The sequence below is a fragment of the Rhipicephalus sanguineus genome, chromosome 6 (assembly GCF_013339695.2).
Source record: "Rhipicephalus sanguineus isolate Rsan-2018 chromosome 6, BIME_Rsan_1.4, whole genome shotgun sequence".
Classification (NCBI taxonomy): domain Eukaryota; kingdom Metazoa; phylum Arthropoda; class Arachnida; order Ixodida; family Ixodidae; genus Rhipicephalus; species Rhipicephalus sanguineus.
The window spans coordinates 159,010,817-159,031,408 of record NC_051181.1 but is presented as its reverse complement, the minus strand read 5'-3'; the positions used below and the strand labels follow the sequence as shown (position 1 = coordinate 159,031,408).

General features: G+C 46.1%; 2 protein-coding genes across 3 annotated transcripts; both read left to right on the top strand.

Annotated features, from left to right (window-relative positions):
• The first annotated feature begins 1,896 nt into the window (after window positions 1-1,896).
• Window positions 1,897-18,666, top strand: LOC119396894 (PRA1 family protein 3). 2 transcript variants are annotated; one of them, XM_037664256.2, is made up of 6 exons: window positions 1,897-2,126; window positions 3,010-3,155; window positions 3,229-3,300; window positions 3,699-3,834; window positions 16,164-16,243; window positions 18,201-18,666. In XM_037664256.2, the coding sequence occupies exons 1-6, from the start codon at window positions 1,945-1,947 to the stop codon at window positions 18,224-18,226; spliced, it is 642 nt and encodes a 213-aa protein (XP_037520184.1). In that variant the 5' UTR covers window positions 1,897-1,944; the 3' UTR covers window positions 18,227-18,666. The 2 variants fall into 2 exon arrangements, with proteins under 2 accessions (XP_037520184.1, XP_037520185.1); XM_037664257.2 differs by lacking the exon at window positions 16,164-16,243.
• LOC119396893 (class E basic helix-loop-helix protein 23-like) lies at window positions 8,160-12,567 on the top strand. The gene has a single exon (XM_037664255.2). It carries the CDS (start codon window positions 9,078-9,080, stop codon window positions 9,894-9,896), a length of 819 nt encoding a protein of 272 aa, XP_037520183.1. The 5' UTR covers window positions 8,160-9,077; the 3' UTR covers window positions 9,897-12,567.
• Window positions 18,667-20,592: the final 1,926 nt, after the last annotated feature.

Genomic DNA, 20,592 nt, shown 5'->3' with positions numbered 1-20,592 from the left:
AATTGTTTTCATTGCACACGCTCACCGAGAACAGTGGAAAATGCCTCAATAAATATTCTTTATTGCACAAATAGCCGTGTATCCGCCTCTCTTCGCTATTCCAAAGCAGTCTTTGCGAGCTGAATTGGGTGTACCGCAACAGTGAATAAGTCGCCAAGCGATTCAGAACATTTGGAGCTTTGGCGGAACAATTGGTCGTAACACGTGGCCAACCCATCGTCTAGCCCCTTCAGAAGCGAAACTTTAGAGAAGCTTAAAACACCCAAAGCCATAAACTTATAGACACTGCCGCCTCGCGGTTTTCAAGGCAGTCCGCTGACTTACATTTTGCTAAAATGTCGCCGGGGGACGTTTCAGTACCTCCTGCATATAGACGAATTGAGGAGATGCACAGGAGTTACAGGACGGACAAACCGAATGACGCGTTATGTGCACATTCTACTCGTGGGTTTAAAACCAAGAAAAATACAGAGAATGTTGCCGCTCATTCATTGGGAAGACACTAATCTTAGGATGCATAACTCAGTGGAGACCTAAGCCGAAAATCGCCAAAAATTTGCCAAGTCGCCATTCATAATTTTAGGTCGCCACGGGTCTCTCAAATTCGCCAATTTGGCGAAAAGTAGCCACCATTGGCAACCCTGCCCCCTCCCTACTAAGTCAATGTATGGGGCAGACTTTGCGCCCCCCGCCCCCCCTCCCATGCGCACGCCTATGCGTAAGCTGGTATTACGCTGTCGGAGATGTAAACGGTTTCACGAAAATCAACCAACGTGCACGTTTCTCGCTAGCGGTGCCATTGGTTGGTCGTTCAAACATTTACTGTTAGTCCATTCGCGCATTTCAACGTATTCGATGTAGTAGTAGTAATAGCAGTAGTAAGTGGTTGTTTATTTGAGTAAAATATACACCAAAGGAGGGCAGAAATGGAAAAATCAGAATTGATGGTCATACTGTAACTATCTACGAGCTCAGGGATCCCCGTGTGCCACACCCTGGCTAAGCCACTGGGTAGTCGAAATTTCCGGAGCCCTCCAACACGGCGTCTCCAATAACCGTATCATGGTTTTGGGAAGTAGAATCCGAACACTTATTATTGGAAGGACGCAATGCCTCAGAGAGAGAGAGAGAGTTTAACAAACGATAACAGTGGGTGAACCATGCGAATTCCTCACATAACGCTTGCGAGTTTGCCTGCCCCACTCAATCCCGCGTGGACCCCACGCTGTTTGCTTCATTAGACAACGCAGCATTTTTTTTTTCTTTCAGATACGCTATGATAATAGGGCCCCTGTCGTCTTTACAGACGAACTCTACGTCGTGGTGTGCTGCTGAAGTTACGTTAATATGGCCAATCAGCTCAAAAGCTTTAATTAGCTTTTTGATTACTATAACATGAGGGCAGTTATTCAATGGAAAGGTGGAAAGGGCGTCACGAAGTCAAAAGAACCTTCCTTATTTTGAGATACTCAATTCAGGGCCCCGATAGCGAAAGTATAGCGAAAGCGAGCGCGCAGGAAAGGCGGCCGTTGTGTGACGTCAGACCGGAACTTCCCATTAGAATGAAAGAGCATCGCGGCGGTATCTTGTCGAGAAAAACGGCAAGTCGTCTGATATGCACAAGTGGGTCACTTATTATTAGCGTGTGATATTTAACGCGTATGCTTCTTTCGCACTGTGCGCAAGAAAATCGCAATTTCCACCTTTTATTTCACAGTACAGCGTAAAACTCGGGCGCGGTGCGTCCGCTGCAGGGCTTCTTTATGCAGACAGGCGGAAAAGTGCTTTGCGCCTATTTCTGGTTTTTAAAAAAATAAACGGATAGGCGCCACGCGTCACATACATACATACATTGACTTAGACGTGAGAAACCGAAACAAGAAGAAGAACCACTTGCAGAGGGCGCCTCGAGCGATTTTGGCTCTTCTGTTCCATTAAATCAACATGGCGAACGAAGTGGAAGTCGCACCGCTTCGGAGCTTAGACGATTTTCTCCTCGAATCAGCCCGCTTTCAGCTTCCAAACATTAAGGATCTGGACAAATGGGGAAACAGAGTCGTCAACAATCTCCTGTACTACCAGTCCAACTATTTCGTCCTTGCCATCCTAGTATTCCTCGCCGTTGGGTGAGTCTCGCCTGGATGACACCACCCTAATTTTAGCACGAACAGCTGGGTTCGCGCGCTCGGCGAAGCACCGTAGATATTGCATAATAAAGCTCCATAACGCTAGTTGCGAGGCTTTGGCACGTAGATGAAGAGCAGTTGATTTCTCTACTGTTGCCTTGCGTGCTTGTCATGCCATGTGAAGCGCAACCGCGCACGCGGTAGGGAGGCGCAGAACTTCGTAGAACCATAACACACCGATGATTCACGATGCCGCGATTTCCTGTGTGTAACATTTGTCATGACCTGCGTGACTTTACCCATAAAGGTGCCCGCACATTTTGTTTTCTGAAGACGCCGCATCCTGAAGACGAGTGTATTTTGTCTTGTAGAAGGAGAAACAGAAAAAAAATGGGGGGGGGGGGGGGTAAGGAAGGAAGAGCATATACCCGTATACCTATTACCTTCGTCACGCGGGCACTTTCGATCGCGATTGGCTTTATCGCTCATTCTGCGCAATAGAGCCATTTAAAGTCGAGGGCTTCACTCCTGATCGGGCAACATGCACCGTGTGTGTCTAGGCAAAGGCGTTGGTCTAGGGTGTGAGTTGTCATCTAAATGACCAAAAACAAAACAAAGAACATAGAAGACATGTTCAAAGGAAGATGAAGGCAAGCAGTGATTGATTGACAGTAGGCGAATGAGGGAAGCTTCTGCCTGGAGTCGCTTCAATGAAAGAACGTATTCTTCAGGTTAACAACTGTATCTGAGCATGGACCCTTGTAGAATAAGATCCAGAGACATGCCACATTCAAGCACTTTTGATCATAAACAATGCAGAGCAAGCTACGTAATGGCAAGTTGGAGCCTGTAATTGCTTACGACATTCTGTTCTCTACCGCAGAATCCTGCACCCTTCCAAAATGTTGTGCGGAATGCTTGCAGTGGCCATAGCCTTTGGTCTCTTCTATTATATCACCAACTCCAAGAGAGCTGCAATTAAGTTCAAAAGAGACCACCCTATTCTCAGCATCCTGATTATTCTGACAGGTATGTAAACGCCATGATTTGCGAGTGTGTCCAACCATCCAAATCGCTGAACAGAATCTTGTCTTATTTTTAGGTTGCTACTTTATCGTCCATGTTCTCGGTTCCGTGGTGGTGTTCTTGTTTGGCATCCTCTTGCCTATAGTATGTAAGTATAGGAAGGTTTCGTTTTAAATAAGCTCATTTTGGACCAACGTATACTGCTTATTTGTGTAGCCCCAGCCACATTACCTGCAGTGTACCCCATTATTCGTTACTTATAGTCTAGTCACTTATCGACTCTACTGGTCAGTTACCAAGACCGATAACTAACATCAGACAGAGGGTCGTTGTGTGCAATGATCATTACTTGAGCAGCACATTGTCATTGAAATGTTGGATGTACAAAGTACTCTGCACAATTTCTTGGTATGATGTTGTGCAGTTACGCTTTGTGTGGTTTCTCACAGAAGAAATGTCTATTTAATGAAAGCTCTGGACAATGAACCTGCAGAAAAGGCCTCATGGCCCACTGAACTTTATACTCTGGCATGTGTCCACTTCCAGTGGTGTTCATTCATGCGTCAATGCGGCTGCGTAACATCAAGAATAAGCTGACAAACAAGATTGAGACCATTGGGCTGAAGAAGACTCCGATGGGGCTTTTCCTTGATGCACTGGGACAAGAGCAGGAGGCTGGATCGTAAGTCTTCTGCACACACCGATCTTCCTCAGCTGCCAACATGTTAATGAGAACTGTCGCCCACTCTCTGCTGCATTTCATCTAGTCTGGAGGCTTGGCTTTGTTGATGTATGCTGAGTCTTATTTAAAACTCTCTTATGCCTGAATTAAATCTGCTAAGCATCACTTAGCATCAAGGTTCTAGTTCACTACCATGAACTGTGCTTGCGCTTTGTTCCGAAGTATAGGCAGTGCTACTTCTCACTTCTTGTTATTCATTGTGGGTAGAAAGCAGTGCAGTATTTGTGCAAGTTGAATTTGGTGAAGTCTAATTGCTGCATTGTAATCGTCGGTAAGACTATCTGTGACTGCTCTATGAATAACAAAGTTATGCTGTGATAATAAACTGTGCTTAGTGGATTCCAGGAGGCTGACACATCCTCGTTGCTGTTTTAAAACTGCTTTTGGAATTTAAGCTTATCACTGCACATTTTGCATGCTGTGCAGTCTTTGTTGCAAAAAAGAAAAATTATGTCTTGCTGCTTAATAGCTGATCTCTTTGTTACCTGCATTTTCTTTTCGTATTGCGTTTTATTCTAAAGGGTTTTATATATAACACAAGAAATGTTTTGAGGCCAGGAATATCACATCGATGCTGTAAAAAATATTTTCATTTTATTTTAGAAGAGTATTTCTTTTTTTGGTTTAGGACCTTTATTTAAGTATGCAGTAATGGTTATTGCTTCATTGATAACATTAGTTGTAGTCTTACTTATCTGTAGATACTTGTAACTGACTTCGCCTTCAATTTTTATGCCACTAGTTGTGACAAGAGAATTGCTAGTTTAGACAGTTTTCTAGATTGTCATTTCAGCAGTACAACATGCCTGCAATATCTTAAAGTCATGTGTCTAGCTTGTCTTGCTGTCACATGATGATATTTGTTACCGTTGGTGCATCAAAGGATCGAGACCGTGCATGTGTGTAAATAGGTGGTTTTTGAAAATAATTAACACATTACTTAAATGATAGGCTGAAAGTTAATATGTCTATAAGCAGAGGCTTATAGTCAGAGTTTGTTTGGTAATCTGAGAATATAAAAAATGTGCTGAATAACCTTTTTATATAAGAAATAAATACCTGTCGCACTTATCACACCTTGCTTGTCTAATGTGTGATTACCCCCAGGCACATCTGTCTGCCAATTCATTGTGTTGCACAGTGCCAACAAAGCCTGCTCCTCTGAGTAAATAATGTACGCAACAACAGAAGCAGGCAGAAAGACAGTGCAACCGCTAACAACTAACTTTATTCCCAGAAAGAAATTGCATACTATTGGTTGTCGGGAATGTCATGACATGTTTGATGATGACCAAATAAAGGCATTGAGGCGAACCATTGTTATACGACACGAGAAATAGCAGAAACACTGAACATCCATCATTGAACTGCTCACGATTATCTGATGAAACTGGAATACATAAGCAAGCTCAATGTGGGTTCATCATAAACTCAAAGATGTTCATCTGATTGCACGGATAGACATATACGACAAGCTCCTTAAAAGTGAGTAAAACAGTTCTTTTTTGACGTGATTAGTGACCGGTGATGAGAAGTGGATCGTGTAAAAGAATGTGGTGGTCAAACATTAGTGTTCCCAAAGGGGTGAGCCGCCTTGAACAACATTGCATCAAAGAAAGATTATGCTCTCCATGTGGTGGTATTTTAAAGGTATCATGCTTTTCAAGCTTCTCCCTAGGAAAGAACAAAATTCTGAACTGTACTGTCGGCAATTAGACAGCTTGAATGACACCATCGTCCAGAAACAGCCAGAGCTCATCAGTTGGAAAGGGACAGTGTTCCATCATGACAATGCGAAACCACCCAAAAGTTTGGTCACCCGCCAAAAGCTTTTGACACTTTGATGGATTGTGTTGCCATACCCACCATACTTGCCTGAACTTGTACTTGTTTCACTGTCGCCAACAGTCCTTGTGTGACGTAACGTTCAATTTGAACGAAGATGTAAATCAGCACCTTGTTCAGTTTTTAGCGAATATAGACAGGCACTTATACGTACAAGGAATCCTGCAGCTTCTTGACAGATAATGGAAGGTTATTGAGCAAAATGGGCTATACATAATTGATTGAGATGTATTCTTTGTGTCATATAATACATGTGTAATGTAGACCAAATATGTCGCGACTTTTCTGACAATCCCAGTATAAAGCTGTGCAAAGTATGCACAGAGAACGTTTGTGCACCACAGCACGATAGATTGGAAACATTTTCATTGAAACACAAGTTAGTTTGGACAGAATCAAAAGAATTCATATTGATATTGACACCCAGTCTTACGAATACGAGAAAAATCGTCAAAACGATTTTTCTCGTATTAGTAAATTACAGTTTCACAATACCGAAAGCACCACCGCTACATCCGGGAGATGCGCACACTTTAGGTGGTGACGCCCCGCCTTAAAAAAGTTTCTGCGCCAGCTCGCCGTGACGTCATAGATTTTGACGGCGTCTGCTGGGGCCTATGTAATCGTTTGTCGCTAAAGATTGTTGACATTGTGTTCTAAGGGGCACAGAGTCTTAACATAGTGAGTTTCAGAAAATTTTATTGAACCAATGTCGCCAAAATACGCAATAAGACTTCGAAATCGGTGACGTCACACTGACGTTCACGTGCTGATGCTTCGGCGGGAAATTCAAAAATGAAATTTGACCTTAATTTCACCTTCTGGTCGTTATCCTGATGGCCAAATTAATGACAGTAGAATTCTGAAGCAATAATTTATCTGTCTAAACTGATTCAATGTTTCACATTAATATCCCTTTAAGTTCCGCCACTTTGACCGGGTCACTTGGTTTGACAGACAAGACCACACAGCCGCGTAACTTCATTGTCACGAAGGTAGCCAAGGCGATTGTTGCGGCATAATGTCGTTTAAGTACGTTAGACTTTATAGTGGTTTCATACGGCGCACTTTCGATCAGGGTCGCTATCTCGATTTGCTAAAGATGCGGAAGGGAGCCAATCGCGGTCGAGAAATTCGATCATGATCGGCGCTCGATCGCGATCGAAAGTGCTCGTATGATTCCCGTATAAAATTGGGCTAAAGTAGGTTGCATCTTGGAGCCGGCGATGAGAAGTGGCACCGAGGCCACAGCGAAGAGCTTCTACCTCCTCTGACGTGACCTCGGCCGTACACGGGCACATTTTCAAACCGCCCCCATTGGAATGCGACCGAGAATCAAACCTACGATCCTGTGCTCGTCAGCAGAACGTACCGTAGTCCTTCATTGTAGAACGCTAGAATCGCTTGCCCACCACGGTGGATGTTTAGTCGCTTCCGTTGGGGACAGGAATTGTGCACGCAAAGAATAAGGCAACGCGGCCTCTTTTCTTCCTTTTGCCACATCCAGGTGGTTCGTTATCCCAGCATCGTTTGTTGTGCTTACGCGGAGGCTGCAGAACTCGCCTCCCAAGGAGCGAAACACGTGTCTTTGCCGACGCCTACTATCTACAGACGTTCTTTTTTTTTCCTGACCGGCTTGCAATCTCTTGACTACACGTGAGCATATGTGCGGGCTGTTAAGAAGAAAAGAAACAAGTCCTAACTGTGATTGTGTTTCGTCGTACTTGTCACTACATGTGTCGGCATTATTTCCGACGCCCATATGTTTCGTATTTCGTGAAATGCATCCTTGCGCCACGCGCCTTCTGCATACAGCTGTCTCCATATGTGGGCGCCCAAGGCAGGTACGAGATAACAAGGCGCGGAAAACCAGTACGTTCGGCACCTCAGCCTTGCTGTGCCTGTAGCGAAAGTGAACGTTCGTTTCGCACCTTCCTAAACTAATGGTTCCGCGTCGGCTACTCGGCGAGCGAGCGGCACCGGCCTAAGTAAACGACCAAGGTGGCGGTGACAGCGCAATGGGAAAGGGCCAACAACCCCGGGAAAAGGGGCGACGGCAGCGCGGGTGGTGTGGGCCTCCACGTGCTTCCCCACCATATGTGGGAGTAGCGGGACACCTTGCTTTCGTTTCCCGCTGCCGTTGCTTGCGCTATTTGGTGTATTGCTTTGTTGCTGCCGAACGACATCCGACCGGGTGCCCCACAGCGGTTCAGGAAGAAACAGGAGAGCGTTTGCAGACACTGCACCGACTCTAGGCTACGGAAGGATTACGGGCACCCGGTGTGGGTGGTCTGCTTTGGAACTCGAACGGGGCACAAGCGAAACGGCGTCTACCCCCACCCCCCCTTTTTTTTTATTTACGTGAGCACCGCTGTTTCTATAAATCGATCCTTTGTTTGTCGATCTACGTCGCCGATAAACAACGTTACCTGCGGCAGAAAAGGCGCGAGTATTCGATTGTTCGCTCACGTAGCCGACGACCTTGCGTTATCCGTACGCTCGCACGCTCATTGGTCGTGTCCATACGCCCGCTGGAATCGCAGACGGTGAAAAAAACTGGGAGGAAAGATAAGCGGGAAGGCGGGGGCGTTTCGTCTGAGCGCCTCGCGCGAAAAGCAACGCGGTCGCCTCTCTACCCCTGCTTCCTGTTTTCTTTTTATATCTTCCGAGCATTGGTCGGTTCGGCCAGCGGTTAAAGAAGCTGCCGCGGTTGCGCGTGCCATGTTTTGCCAAACGTGCTCTCTTCAGAGTCCGTCTGCTGCAACCGAGGCGTTGGAAGCTACACGAAGTTTTGGGGAGCCCTTCCCCCCTCTCCTGTTTCCGTTCTTTCTTTTGTTGTTTCCGTCGCTCACGCTACGTACGCTGGCGTCGGCACGAAAAGCAAGAGTTCGGATGGAGGGAGGAAGCTCGTCGGTGCCTGAGGCACGTTCGTCCAATGAGCCCGCCTTCCTCCGGCCGTCGCTTCTTCCCGTAGACTTTATAATTAGAGCCAGCAGCACCAACTCGCGCTACTCTGCGCACTTGAAGAAAGTAAACAAGAGCTTGCCGCCCTCCGGCCAAAGCTATATGTTGCCCTTCGCACCACCCTAGCTCGTGCCGAAGCGACGTGCACCGCTTCTCTGCCGTGCACCCTCTCTGCTCTCCTTTGCATAGCGGGACAAAGTTCAGAGTTCTTCGCGTTGTTGTTATTGCTGCTGCAAGCGGTGGCCCCTCCCTGCTGAAGATCCTCCTCTCTGGTGCTTAAGACGGTATGAAACAAAAAAAAAAGAAAAGACTAAGAAGTGCGTTAAAAAAAGCGAATGCGGCGATGCTGAGTTCAGAACTTTAGTCGGACACGAATGTCGAGTTGGCACGCGCGCACTCGTGAAAGCTGTCTTCAAGACGCCTCTGTCCCGGTGATCAGCGAAGAAACGAGGTCCTCTTCCATGTTTGCCGACGGCGAACCTTCGGCTCCAGACGTGCCCATGGTGTACCAGCGGCATTATCAGTCACCCGTTGCCCCCGTCGCCGCAACGACTGCCTACGAGCGCTGCTGCGTCTCAGCCGCCGTCTTGATGCGCCGCCCGCCGTATCCCGAAGTCGCCACGGCGGCCTTCTATCCGCTGGACGACGGGCCGCTATCCACGCTGGCCGATCATCATCGTCGCCCCACCCCTTCGTACGCAGCATACGACCGCAGTTACGTTGACGCCCCGCCTTCTTCGTTCCTGTACGGCGCTGCCGCTTACGACTGCGTGTACGGCGACTGTCCAGATTGCGCGGAGGTTGGCTACTCGCCTGCGTCCGCCAGTAGCCGGTCACCCACCGACGTCAGTGACGCCAAGTCCGCCGCCTGCCCGTTGCAGACGTCGCCCGCCATGTCGCGGCGCGCCAGCAGCGTAGCTCGCAAGCGGAGCCTCTCGCAGGCCGAGCTCGAGCGGCGCAGGTCCTTGGCGAACCACCAGGAACGACGTCGCATGCACCGGCTCAACTCGGCTCTGGATCGACTCCGTAGCACGATACCGCCGCGCCTGCAGAACGGCGGTCGTCGCCTCTCCAAGATCAAGACGCTCAAGATGGCCATCAACTACATCCTCGAGCTGAAGACCGTGCTGGGACCGACGACCGTCGCTGGAGCTGGCGGCGCTTGTGCGCCGGTCTCCCCTTCCTGGGACTGAACGATTCGCGCATTTTATTCGTGCAGCGTCACGTATCGACGGTCGTGCATGCGAGCCAACTATGCGTGGAACGAGCGGTGAGATTACGGCTTTTTGGAGATTGTGATATAGTATGGTTACAATGGAGAGTTGCGAATGTCGCGCGTATGTGAATTCAGCTGAGCTGCGATGCTTGCTTCTCCGATATAGTAACAGGGTCATTTGAAGAACGCGATCTTCCGAGCGATTCATCTCATAGCGACCACCATGCATACATTACTTTCTTTTTCTCTCTCATGATGCTGCCATCAGCGTTCCTGAATGCCGTTGTGATATTAGGTTATCAGCGAATGGGCCTTATGAATGGTGTAGTCGGTCCATGCGAGCCTCGCATAGTGGTAATCATGAAAAACTAGTGGCCGTGTGATATCATCCACGTAGGTGTTAGGTTACCGCCCTCTTGAAACTGGCGACATCGATCCATGTAATGCAACGTAGCATTGCAGTGCGACAGAATCGCTACAACAGTGACGGAAAGCAGTGCGCGAGCCGGATCGATAGATTGCTCCTGTTGCCAACGCGTGCTGTCCTTATCGAAGGCGTCAGAAAAGGCGTGGTCAGGACAGTTTAATATAGTTGATCGGCATTCTTTATTACTTTTTGCTGCTTGCCGTGTGAGCGTTTACGTAGACGGTACAGCCGGTATAATTCAGGCTAGTTTATGTACGACTCATTGAGAGGTGATCATATCGAAAACGTGCGCGTTGAGTACTATTTCGCGATCTTAGCCGAACTGTGCAATGAATTATGACACTGAGATGCTTTCCCCGTAATCACCCATAGCTCACAAGCGCTCGGTTACGTGGGCGTCCGGAGGGGGGTTCAAGGTAATTCCTTTCTGGAATTTCGGATAATATTTGTCTATGCAGTAGCAGTAAGCTACACATCTCAATTAGCGCACTCAGGTCCCGCATATCTGTGTGAAACAGCCTTCAGGATTGCCAGCCAAATTTGCACGTTACAGACTAATCACTAATCTTGCCCTGCGGATGCACCCCACGGCAAAAAGTTCTGCGGACGCCCTTGCTCGGTTAGCTTGCGACAGATTAATTGGATCCTTACTCGTGAGCAGCCAACATTTGCGAACTGACATATAGCAGAACTAAACTAACTTGTTCTCCACTTTGATATGCAAGTATTTTTTTTTCTGAATCAAGCTTACTCAGTTTTGTCGCTAAAGTTCTCTTCATAGGGAAGAATGCGCAGTATTGCTTCCGCTGGCATATCTTGTTATCCGCTTTCTGGCTGTGACATTATCTTGTAAGCGCGAAGCCCCCTTTGCAAATAGTGGTGTGCGCCAAATTAAGAAACCGAATCGTATATTCGAGAGCTTGATGTGCGGTTTATTCGTATTTTGCTTTTGTCCGGTATCGGTAAAAGAATTTTCAAGGCGCCCTTGTGCACGTACTTCTTGATCCAGTTTACTCTCATCAAAGGTGAACATTATTTTCTCGAGATATCAAAATTAATATTTCCCTATTTTATGTTCCTAGTTACCTTTCTGAACATTTCATTTTAGCAAGAAATTTCGAGAGGTCCCGGCCGTGGCGGTCGCATTTCGATGGAGGCGAAGTGCTAGAGGCCCGTGTATCTAGTTTTAGAACACCAGATGGACAAAATTTCCGGAGCCCTCCGCTACGGCGTCCCCCATAATCATGTGGTGGTTTTAGGACGTCAAACCTTTACAATTATTATTGCAGGTACTTTCGAGAGTAATGTCACTTTAAAGCCAATTCAGAGAATGACATGATCACTTTCCAGATGTGCAAAATCACCAATTCTTAAAAAAGACGTTTCATTCAAAAAAAGTAAAGCGGAATAACTGCATTTTTACCGCAAGCATGACAGCGTTTGTCACAAAACTTGTTTAAGTTTAGAAATTCACTTCGGATGCGCCTTGATTGCTAGGTGGTTAGTCAAGAAATTGAGTCGTAAAGCTTTTTTTTTTTTCATTGAGTTATGCATTTCAATCTCCAGTGTCCACCTCTTAGAGTAATCCAGCTCATTGAGTAGATTCGTTATTTATGCCACGGGCGATATTTAAAAGTTCTGTCAACGTTAAAAAATAAAGAACAACCGTTGTGTATTGCGATTATGCACATAAAATTTCTCGTTATACTGAGGACGGTCGGGAAGTATGGGAAATCACATTTTGTTTGTACCCCCAAAGCTTATATTGTTAACGGTCTTAATTCCATAGTGCACTTCGGCATTCGATCCGACAGTCGAAATCTTTGAGTTTTGTTACAGGCGTGTACGAATAGAAATTTTCACTATTTCAACCATGATTTCAAACAAGGGAGAAAGGAAGTTTTACTAGACGATGCCTGCAACTTCCATTGAAGTCCTTGCTATATTTCTGCTGATGTTGTGGCCTAACAGAGGCTTTGCATTATTTCTTAAGTCTTCATAAAGCTCTGCAATTATCACATATGTATTGATTTTTAGCGCATTAAGTGAAAAATGCGCGCCCTCTCTGTTGTGTCCATGTCGAACAAAAAGAAAAAGAGCAGTATGCTTATTTTTAACCTCGGAAAAAGGTGCATTGTTGCACATCACGTAGAACTATTGACCCTGTGAATGCATCGCTTTTTGTCCAGAGTTCGCAATCGTGTTAAACGCGCTTTGTAGTTTTTTTTTTCTTTTTTTTGCCCCTTAACGTGGTCTGTGCGATGCATTTGCTGCGTGTTGGCGGTGAAAACTTCCGCCGTTGTACAAGCTTGGATACAAGACAAATTGCTTAATTGCATCAGAACTAATCCAATAGTGAACGCGTGCTCATTGTGCGTGGTTCTTGTCAAGCAGATCTTACGTTTGCACTGTGTTCGTCACCCGTGTAGTATATTCCGCACAGTTTCAATGAGCTTGTGATCTTTGCTTTCGTCGTTTTAAAAAACAATTCGTGCGTGCTCGTACACGATAAGACCATATGCTTGAGTTCAATAGGTGCGGCACGAGATTAGCGTGATGTGTTTCCGACTGGGTTAGTGTAATCAACGTATGCGTTTCATTCTGATGCGGGCATTTCTTTCGTTCTCTCTTTTGTTTATTTCATCTTTACATACAGACCGTGTACGTGTGAGTGAAAATGTTGTGAATTGTCCTTTTTTTTGCTTGTTTTCTTGTGGAGCAATAAAAGCTTCTCGCATATATCCGTGCATTCGTAATCACTTGAGTCGGCATTGCGCCCTGGCTTAGCTGTGGTTGCGGTATTCACGCCTCCGCTTGTTATGAATAGCGGTGTACGCACGACGCGATGGCCGATACATAAATATATAGGTAACATACTTAGCGTAAGATAACGGGTTCGATACCCCGCCCTAGCGGTCGCATTTTGATAAAGGCGCAATGCAAGAAAGCTGCTGCGAAATTTCGTATGTGGAACTGTCGTACGTGCGGACCGTTACAGCTGCTTAATTGCCTTAGATTCACACAACGGATCAAACTCCTAGGACATGCGTGACGTAATAGTCGCAACGAATTGCGCCGCCAGTCGCTTACCTTAACAATTTAAACACGTTGCGTGGCAAGTTGGTTATGCATACCTTTCTTCATGAAAGTTTTTCAGCGCTAAATTTTGCGACAAACACGCGGGAAGAGTTGAGTACAGCGCCCGTCCTGTCATGTCTTCTCTTTTGTTTGTCGCAAAATTTAGTGCTGGACACTTCCTAATGAAACCAACAGACAGTGACGTTATTGTATGTTTTAATTATGACATAAATCAACTTGCCGCAGGGACCGAACTTAATGTTCGATGGGATAATTGATGTTCTCGTTCCGGCAGACTTGATGCGCCTTAGGTAGTATACGAGGGTTTATGGGTCAGCTTCCAGCTCGCAATAAGATAACTTGCTACATCACACCATGCAGCTGGCAACAAAAGGGTGTTCCACACTCGCCGTCATGGTTGCGAGATGCGCTTTCTAACACTCCCAAGATTGCACAAAACCCAAGTACCCAACAAAGTGGATGGGAAAGCGACCGCTGCTGTATAGCTCAACTGGCAGAGCATCGGAAGGTCGTAGATTCGGTCCCTACCTGCGGCAAGTTGATTTTTCATCCACTTGAATCCCTTTCCACTTATGTCATAATTACTGCAGCTAAAACGCACAAGTAACGTCCTTAGCTTCACCGTCTGTTGGTTGCGTTAGGTTGTGTCCAAAAAGAAGAAACGACCCCTCGATAAATCCCTCCCTCCTTCGTTCAATTTGGCGCTCGATCATAGGCGGAGAGTACGGGGGGGCTGGGGGGCTTGGGCCCTCTTCGGACTGCCTCATGGGGGGGCGGAGCCCCCCCTGGCGTTGGCCCAGGGTATTTTTTAAGAGTTTGGCTTAGGTCTGCGGGTCGTCCTGTCTGGCAGCTATTTCACAGGAGGCTGTTTATGCCCGCTTCTTTTTCATTTCAGCTCTTAAAGTTCGGCACATGGACATGGGCTAGTGACAAGTCAAACATTCAATGGTAAAGTGCCCCTCAAACGGATTTTTACGTGCAGAATATGTTGTGCTGATGAACAACTGAAGCGACGACTTAAGCTATGACAAATTAAAAAATTCACCGGCGATTACGATACTGCCTAATTCGCTGAGCGCAGCCTCGTGTTCGGGCAACGCCAGCTGTGTTTGAAGTTTTGACTATCCGCAGTTGTAGCAATGTAACATTCGTTACATACTGCCACAGAAACTGCCAGCGCTCGAGTGCTACGCACGCTGTACACTCTGTGCATTGCAGCTGTCGCGCACCCAGTGAAACTCCCACAGTCCCGTTACGACAAGCGAAGCCCGCCGCAGTGCACGTGCCAGCCCTGCATGCGCACGAGCTCCGACCGAGGGGCCAGCGCGCGCGACAGAGGAAGAAAGCGAGGTTAGAGGCCAGTATCTCGTGATATCGACAGACTCCGCATTCGCTCTTTTTCGTCCTCGTTCGCGCTATCGGTTACGCCGCCGACGCCGACGGCGATGCCGCTCAACGCAGGAACGGACGCCTAAGAGCTGCGCCCTAATTGTCTTGAACCCCGTAGTGAATGGTTTTGAGAACACAAAAATGATAATGAGAATACAAAGCAATCCCGACACAGTCAGTCAGTGAACGCTTTCGCACAAACTTACTCGCCAATAAAAAAACGGGTAATTTCTTGGTTGCCTACATATTGGTACCCTTCGACATGCATGCTTATAAAAGTGCCGAGAAAAGACTGTACGTAGTTTTGATTTATTAGTAAAGGGTTTTACTAAAAGTTCGGCCACCAATGAGCAACTCCATTACTCGTCCAGATTCATAACCGCAGCTTCGCACAAGGTGTAGTGGTAGCAAATGGTATTTGCTACCATCTCAGAATTACTTTCGGCCATCTTGAATTGTACTCACTGGCATGTAATTAAAGCTTCCCGTGATAGCGTTAGCCTACTGTCTCCTGTGTGGCGCATGTTTTAACTAAGTAAAGCCTAACCCCACGCATTGTGTGAATCGATTTTACGCGACGCAGTCAACGAGTCAACGAAAAAGGTCGCTTACGCGACCTTTTTCGCTTCGAGCCAAGAGTTACGAGGTGGATCGATGTCTTTGTGTAAATTGAAAAATAAATCTAGGGTCTTCCACTTACAAATCTTCATTATTATGTCGCGGGCACCTAAGAGACTAAAGTTACATTCAATTCTTTCATTTGGAAGTTGGACTCCTCTCTCTCTCTCTCTCTCTCTCTCTATATATATATATATATATATATATATATATATATATATATATACATATATATATATATATATATATATATATATATATATATATATATATATATATATATATATATATATATATATATATATATGGAGAGTGAGAGAGAAATGTGGAAGAGCAAGTCGGGCCCCCGCCCCCTCCGGTAAAATGAAAACTCTCCGCCTATGCGCTCGATGACTTTCACGAAGAAAGAAGTCGCTTATCTGCTTCGTTTTTGTGTGTATGACGTCATTGTGTGGTGCCACGTGACAGACTTTGGTTTTCCGTTATGTGAATAACTGAATGCTGTTTCGGGGCGCTATAGATCCCACAACTTCTTCTTTCCAAGGCCAACGCCTGATTCACGCCACTGCACCGCTTATAGATCACTTGTTCGTAGTCCAGTTTATAAGCCGACAAACTCACGCACATGCTGCCACAATGGCGCACGCACGCAGCCGCGCACAGCGTTACTAACCTGCGGCCGTCGCACCGCGAACCCCTTCCCACTTGCAGTCACGCCGCCGCGACTGTCGTTCAGGCCGGAAGCGACCTTGCAGACAAGCTGGAAGAGAAGCTCACCCAATTTGGACAACGTACGTCGCCGCTGTGTCTATATGAACGCACTCTGTGTCGTCTCACGCTCATCTGTCCTCAGCACTCAGCCCGGGAACACAGGCTTCCACGAGCATGCAGCATGCATCCCGGCGCTGTAGCTGTTTGTATAATTGAAGTTATACTGTTTGTCCTTTGTCCGACCCCTATTGTGTGTTACGCGTGCTCACGAAATATATGCGCTGAAATATCGGAGTCAACACGCGCCATTTGCAGTGTGCATGGTGAAATCATTCAATGACTGCACCGCACTGTATTTGTCAACGTGCACAGGATCCTTGGGGCGATTGATAGTTACGTGACAAATGAAGGTTAGTGACAAAAGGTGGTGAAACTGCTATCGTATTTCCCTTTTTTTTTCCACATATAGTCCTCTTGCCAAATATGTAGTCGCGTTCAATCGCCCGAAGAACCACTTCTACCAAGTCATAACAGCTTCAGATAGGCGCTTTCGATCGCACCTAACACATTGCGAGTCGCAACAGGTTAGGCGCGATCCTTTAGGTGGTGCCTTTATACGGTGTATACGTAAGGGAAATATGCATTATATGTGCATACAAACTCGTGGAGCGTTAGTCGGTAGGTGCAAAATACGTAGGAAATATAAATGTCATTTTTATTTTTAAAACAGACGCAAATGTATACGAAAGGAATTCGCACTAAACATTAAAAAAAAATTACACGAGTAAAACGCAAATGAACATTAATTGATAGCACTTGTAGGTTCGCTGAAGGCAGGGAAAAATCCTCGATGTCGTCTTCTGATCAAATTAGGAACTCGGAGACGCTGCAATCTTAAATAATAATAAAAAAGTACGCCTTAATATTTTTATTTTTGCGCCACTGGAACCTAAGCCACCTCAGAATATTTACGCGACAGGATATATGATGACGCGTGCGTGAGAGGAGATTCCCGCTAATGTGTAATTGTCGCAAGACGAAAACGAAATTTTCGGTTAAAAAGTACAATTTCTTGATCCGGCCACGCGACCTTGCGCGTCACAGCAATGAGTGCACGTGTATATGCACCATTGCACCTACAATGATCGTTGAAAATTAGGCTAGTTGGGCGCCTCCAGACCGGCCGTGTTTAACTTTGCAAAATACTAAATATGCTTTGCAGTGCTCAATTAGCGGGTGACGGAAAACGAAAAAGAGTACTTAGCCGGATCAAAATGGACTGCAGCTGCAGTTTACCGTGCATCTGTAAGTTGACCCGAAGGTCGCAGGTTCGATCCCGGCCGCGACGGTCGCGTTTCTATGGAGGTGCAGTGCTAGAGCCCTGTGTACTCAGATTTATGTTCATATTAAATGAGAACTCCAGGCGGTCGAAGTTCCGGGGCCCTCCGCTGCGGCGTATCCAATTGTGGTTTTGTCACGTAAAAACCCAGAAATTCCTATTATATTATTGAATATACAAGTTCAAAATGGGGTTATGAGCGTGGGTTCGATCCGCACACCGTTGTGGCTGCATTCCGATGGGGTATGAAATGTGAGGACGGCCGTACGCTGAAATATTTACGATTAACTGCGTCCTCTGTGCACTTTTCCTTCTCCTGACTTTCGCTCCGAGAATCAGTGAAGTGCTAATTTGGGCGTCCGTTCTCGAAAGAGGGGACCTGAAAAGACGAATACACAACACGATGCTTGTTACATGCGCCGTTAAAACCTCGAATTCCATTGTTTCGACGATTTTATGGGCATCGCAACATATGCAGTTGTACCTTACGTACAAACCATTAAGCGAGCAGCTGCGGCACGCGTTTGTTCATCTTGAGTCGCGCTTGCTCCTTTGGACGTGTTCGTCGGGCCTCTTGTGTGTCATTTATTTTTTATTCTGACCTATACTTAATTTTTAAATTGAAATTAATGAACGAAAGAAAGTGTGTCGGACAGGGTTTTAATGTACGTGTGTCTGTCTTGTCTCTCACCCGCAAGGTATGAAGATTAACAGGAACCGGTGATGATGACGAGTGCCTGCGCCATTTTCGGAAGAACTGGCGTACATCAGCCCTTCGTCAGCATGCATTTGAAGACTGGAATGCAGCTGGAGTGACGTCATATTGCACATATTTTCTCCTTGAATCAGAATGAACCTCGCTTATCTTTTTTAAACTTCCCTTCTATTTTTTTTTCTCGTTTTCTCTCTCCCCTCTCTCTTTAATCCTGTTATTTATTTATTTATATTTCTTGCAATGCTTTCGCACATTGCCACTCTTGGATCTCTCGCACAATTTTGTTGACCGCGTTGTTGTAACTTTGCCGTGAAAACATCGACAGAGTGTGACGAAGCCGGTGTACACGCATCGCCCATTCATACGGACCTATAAGACAGCACGTGTGAGTGATCAACGCCGCTGTAACAACGAATAATGCAAATGAATAAAGTTGAGCTTTCTTGCTAGATCTTCGTCTGGCGTCTTCATGCAGAGCGCACTTTTTTACGGAGCAGTTGAACACACATTTGTCGAGAAGAGCGGCGAGTTTGGCGGTTGATGAAGCTGCTGAGTCGTTGAACAGCGCAAGAAACAAGACAGAAGAAGGTGCCGACTTCAAACGAAGGCGTATCTACCGGGGGCGGGGCGCTAGCCCCCCACTTTCGACAGTGGTTATTGTCGGCTGCAGACTGGGAAACTAACAAGCCAGGCAAAGTTTTACTTGAACGCAGCAGTAACGTAATTTTGTAATACAATTTGTCCTACGATTCTACGATTCTACTCAAATTGCTGGTTGATAATAAAGTTTATTCCTCCTCCTCCTCCTACGATTCTGCTGTGACGACTGCCCTCCGTGTGTCATGACCACGCACTGTAGGCTACCTGCGGTGCGGGCGGCCTATTCCACGCTTGTGCCTCTTGCGCTCGAGCATTGCAGAGGAGGCTGTCGCTCAGCAGGGGCTCCATAACATTACAACAATCTGTCATGATTTTATTTTGTCCTGCCTGGCCTGAAATATAAGTAATCCGAGACGCAAATATGGGCGGGAACCAGTAAACGTTTTATAACCCGACCAAACGCTCCCCTTTTTCAGGAAATTCAGTTTCTTTGAAAACGAATAGCATCGCCACTGCTCCATATTCAAGCTGCTGTGAGTTGATGAGTGTGCAGAAGTGTCCAGTATTTTAGTTGTGCGTAGCCAGGACAGCTAAAATAGATTCCCACTTTAGTCTCCGATTAACCTGCTTCACTTGGCTTATCACATGGTAGCCTGCAGCGATCATGGCGGCTTGTAACAAGGCAGTGGACTCGAGCACATTAATGAGAAGCCCAGCTTTCAAGTTTGCCCCGTTACTTGATCTACCTCACCAGGGAGATGATCAGCGTCCACGCTTTTTTTTTTTTTTTTGACTAAGAAGGCTGCCTACCTGCAAAGGATTGTGCCTGTTCCTAATAATGTTTATTTCTCTCTCAACCTCTTTGTCAGCAACGATGAGTTCACATAGAGTTCTACACGCGCAAAAACAGCTCATCATCGTTATACTACAACTGAAAGTATCTATCATACACATATGAATCCATCTCGCCCGCTGCTATAAGCAGCCGCTGCCAATGTGATTGGCGGGCAGCCTTCTTAAATTACGTTCAGAAAGAGACACTGTCTGGCTATTCCGAAGAAAAAAAAATGAGTTATTGTTCAGCACAGTAATGTGCTGCTAAGTGTGCACACTTCATTTTAACGCCGCGAGTTTTCGCAGACTTGTGACGTCGCGTAACATTTGGAGGCGATTTTATATGGCACATTGAAAAATTTTGACGAATAGCGAAGAACTAATGACAAACAATACGCCGTATTGAAAATAGTTCATTATTCTTTTTTTACGCAGTCATGCGTACGTGATAATTACGCGGTGGATCACTGACGCGTCATTTGTTGCGTAATTTTACGAGCAGGTGCTGTGAGCATACCCAGAAAATTGAAAATTTCGACCAATCATTAACAGCTAACGACCTATACGGAAGGAAATAATGCGGGATAGTTTAACGTTATAATCGCCGACATTTTTTCGAGGAAAATTTGAGCTTACACAGTTTACGTAGGCTGTTGGAGAAACCGGAGGGGAGAACTAAAGGGCCACTTTACCGCTTTTCCGTCCACCGTCCACCCAAGCTGGGAAAAGTAGGAGGTCAAGGAACGACACCTAGCATATAAATTCGCAGTCATTTATAATCTTATAACTACACACAACCAGCTCAATGTAGTTTGCTTAAGTATTAATCGACTGAACTTGGTTTTCTTCTTAAGAAAGACTTTATATTAGAAGGCTCTAACAGTAAAGAAATTGGCACTCGGCTTATCCTGAAGACTTCTGCAAAGTACCTTGCTTTGTCA

What these genes read in the sequence shown, in the direction of transcription:
- LOC119396894 (XM_037664256.2), top strand. Translation starts at nt 1,945, where the DNA reads ATGGCGAACGAAGTGGAAGTCGCACCGCTTCGGAGCTTAGACGATTTT. An exon ending in CATCCTGATTATTCTGACAG is followed by an intron (nt 3,156 to 3,228) that starts GTATGTAAACGC and finishes TCTTATTTTTAG; the next exon opens with GTTGCTACTTTATCGTCCAT. An exon ending in CATCCTCTTGCCTATAGTAT is followed by an intron (nt 3,301 to 3,698) that starts GTAAGTATAGGA and finishes GTCCACTTCCAG; the next exon opens with TGGTGTTCATTCATGCGTCA.
- LOC119396893 (XM_037664255.2), top strand. Translation starts at nt 9,078, where the DNA reads ATGTCGAGTTGGCACGCGCGCACTCGTGAAAGCTGTCTTCAAGACGCC.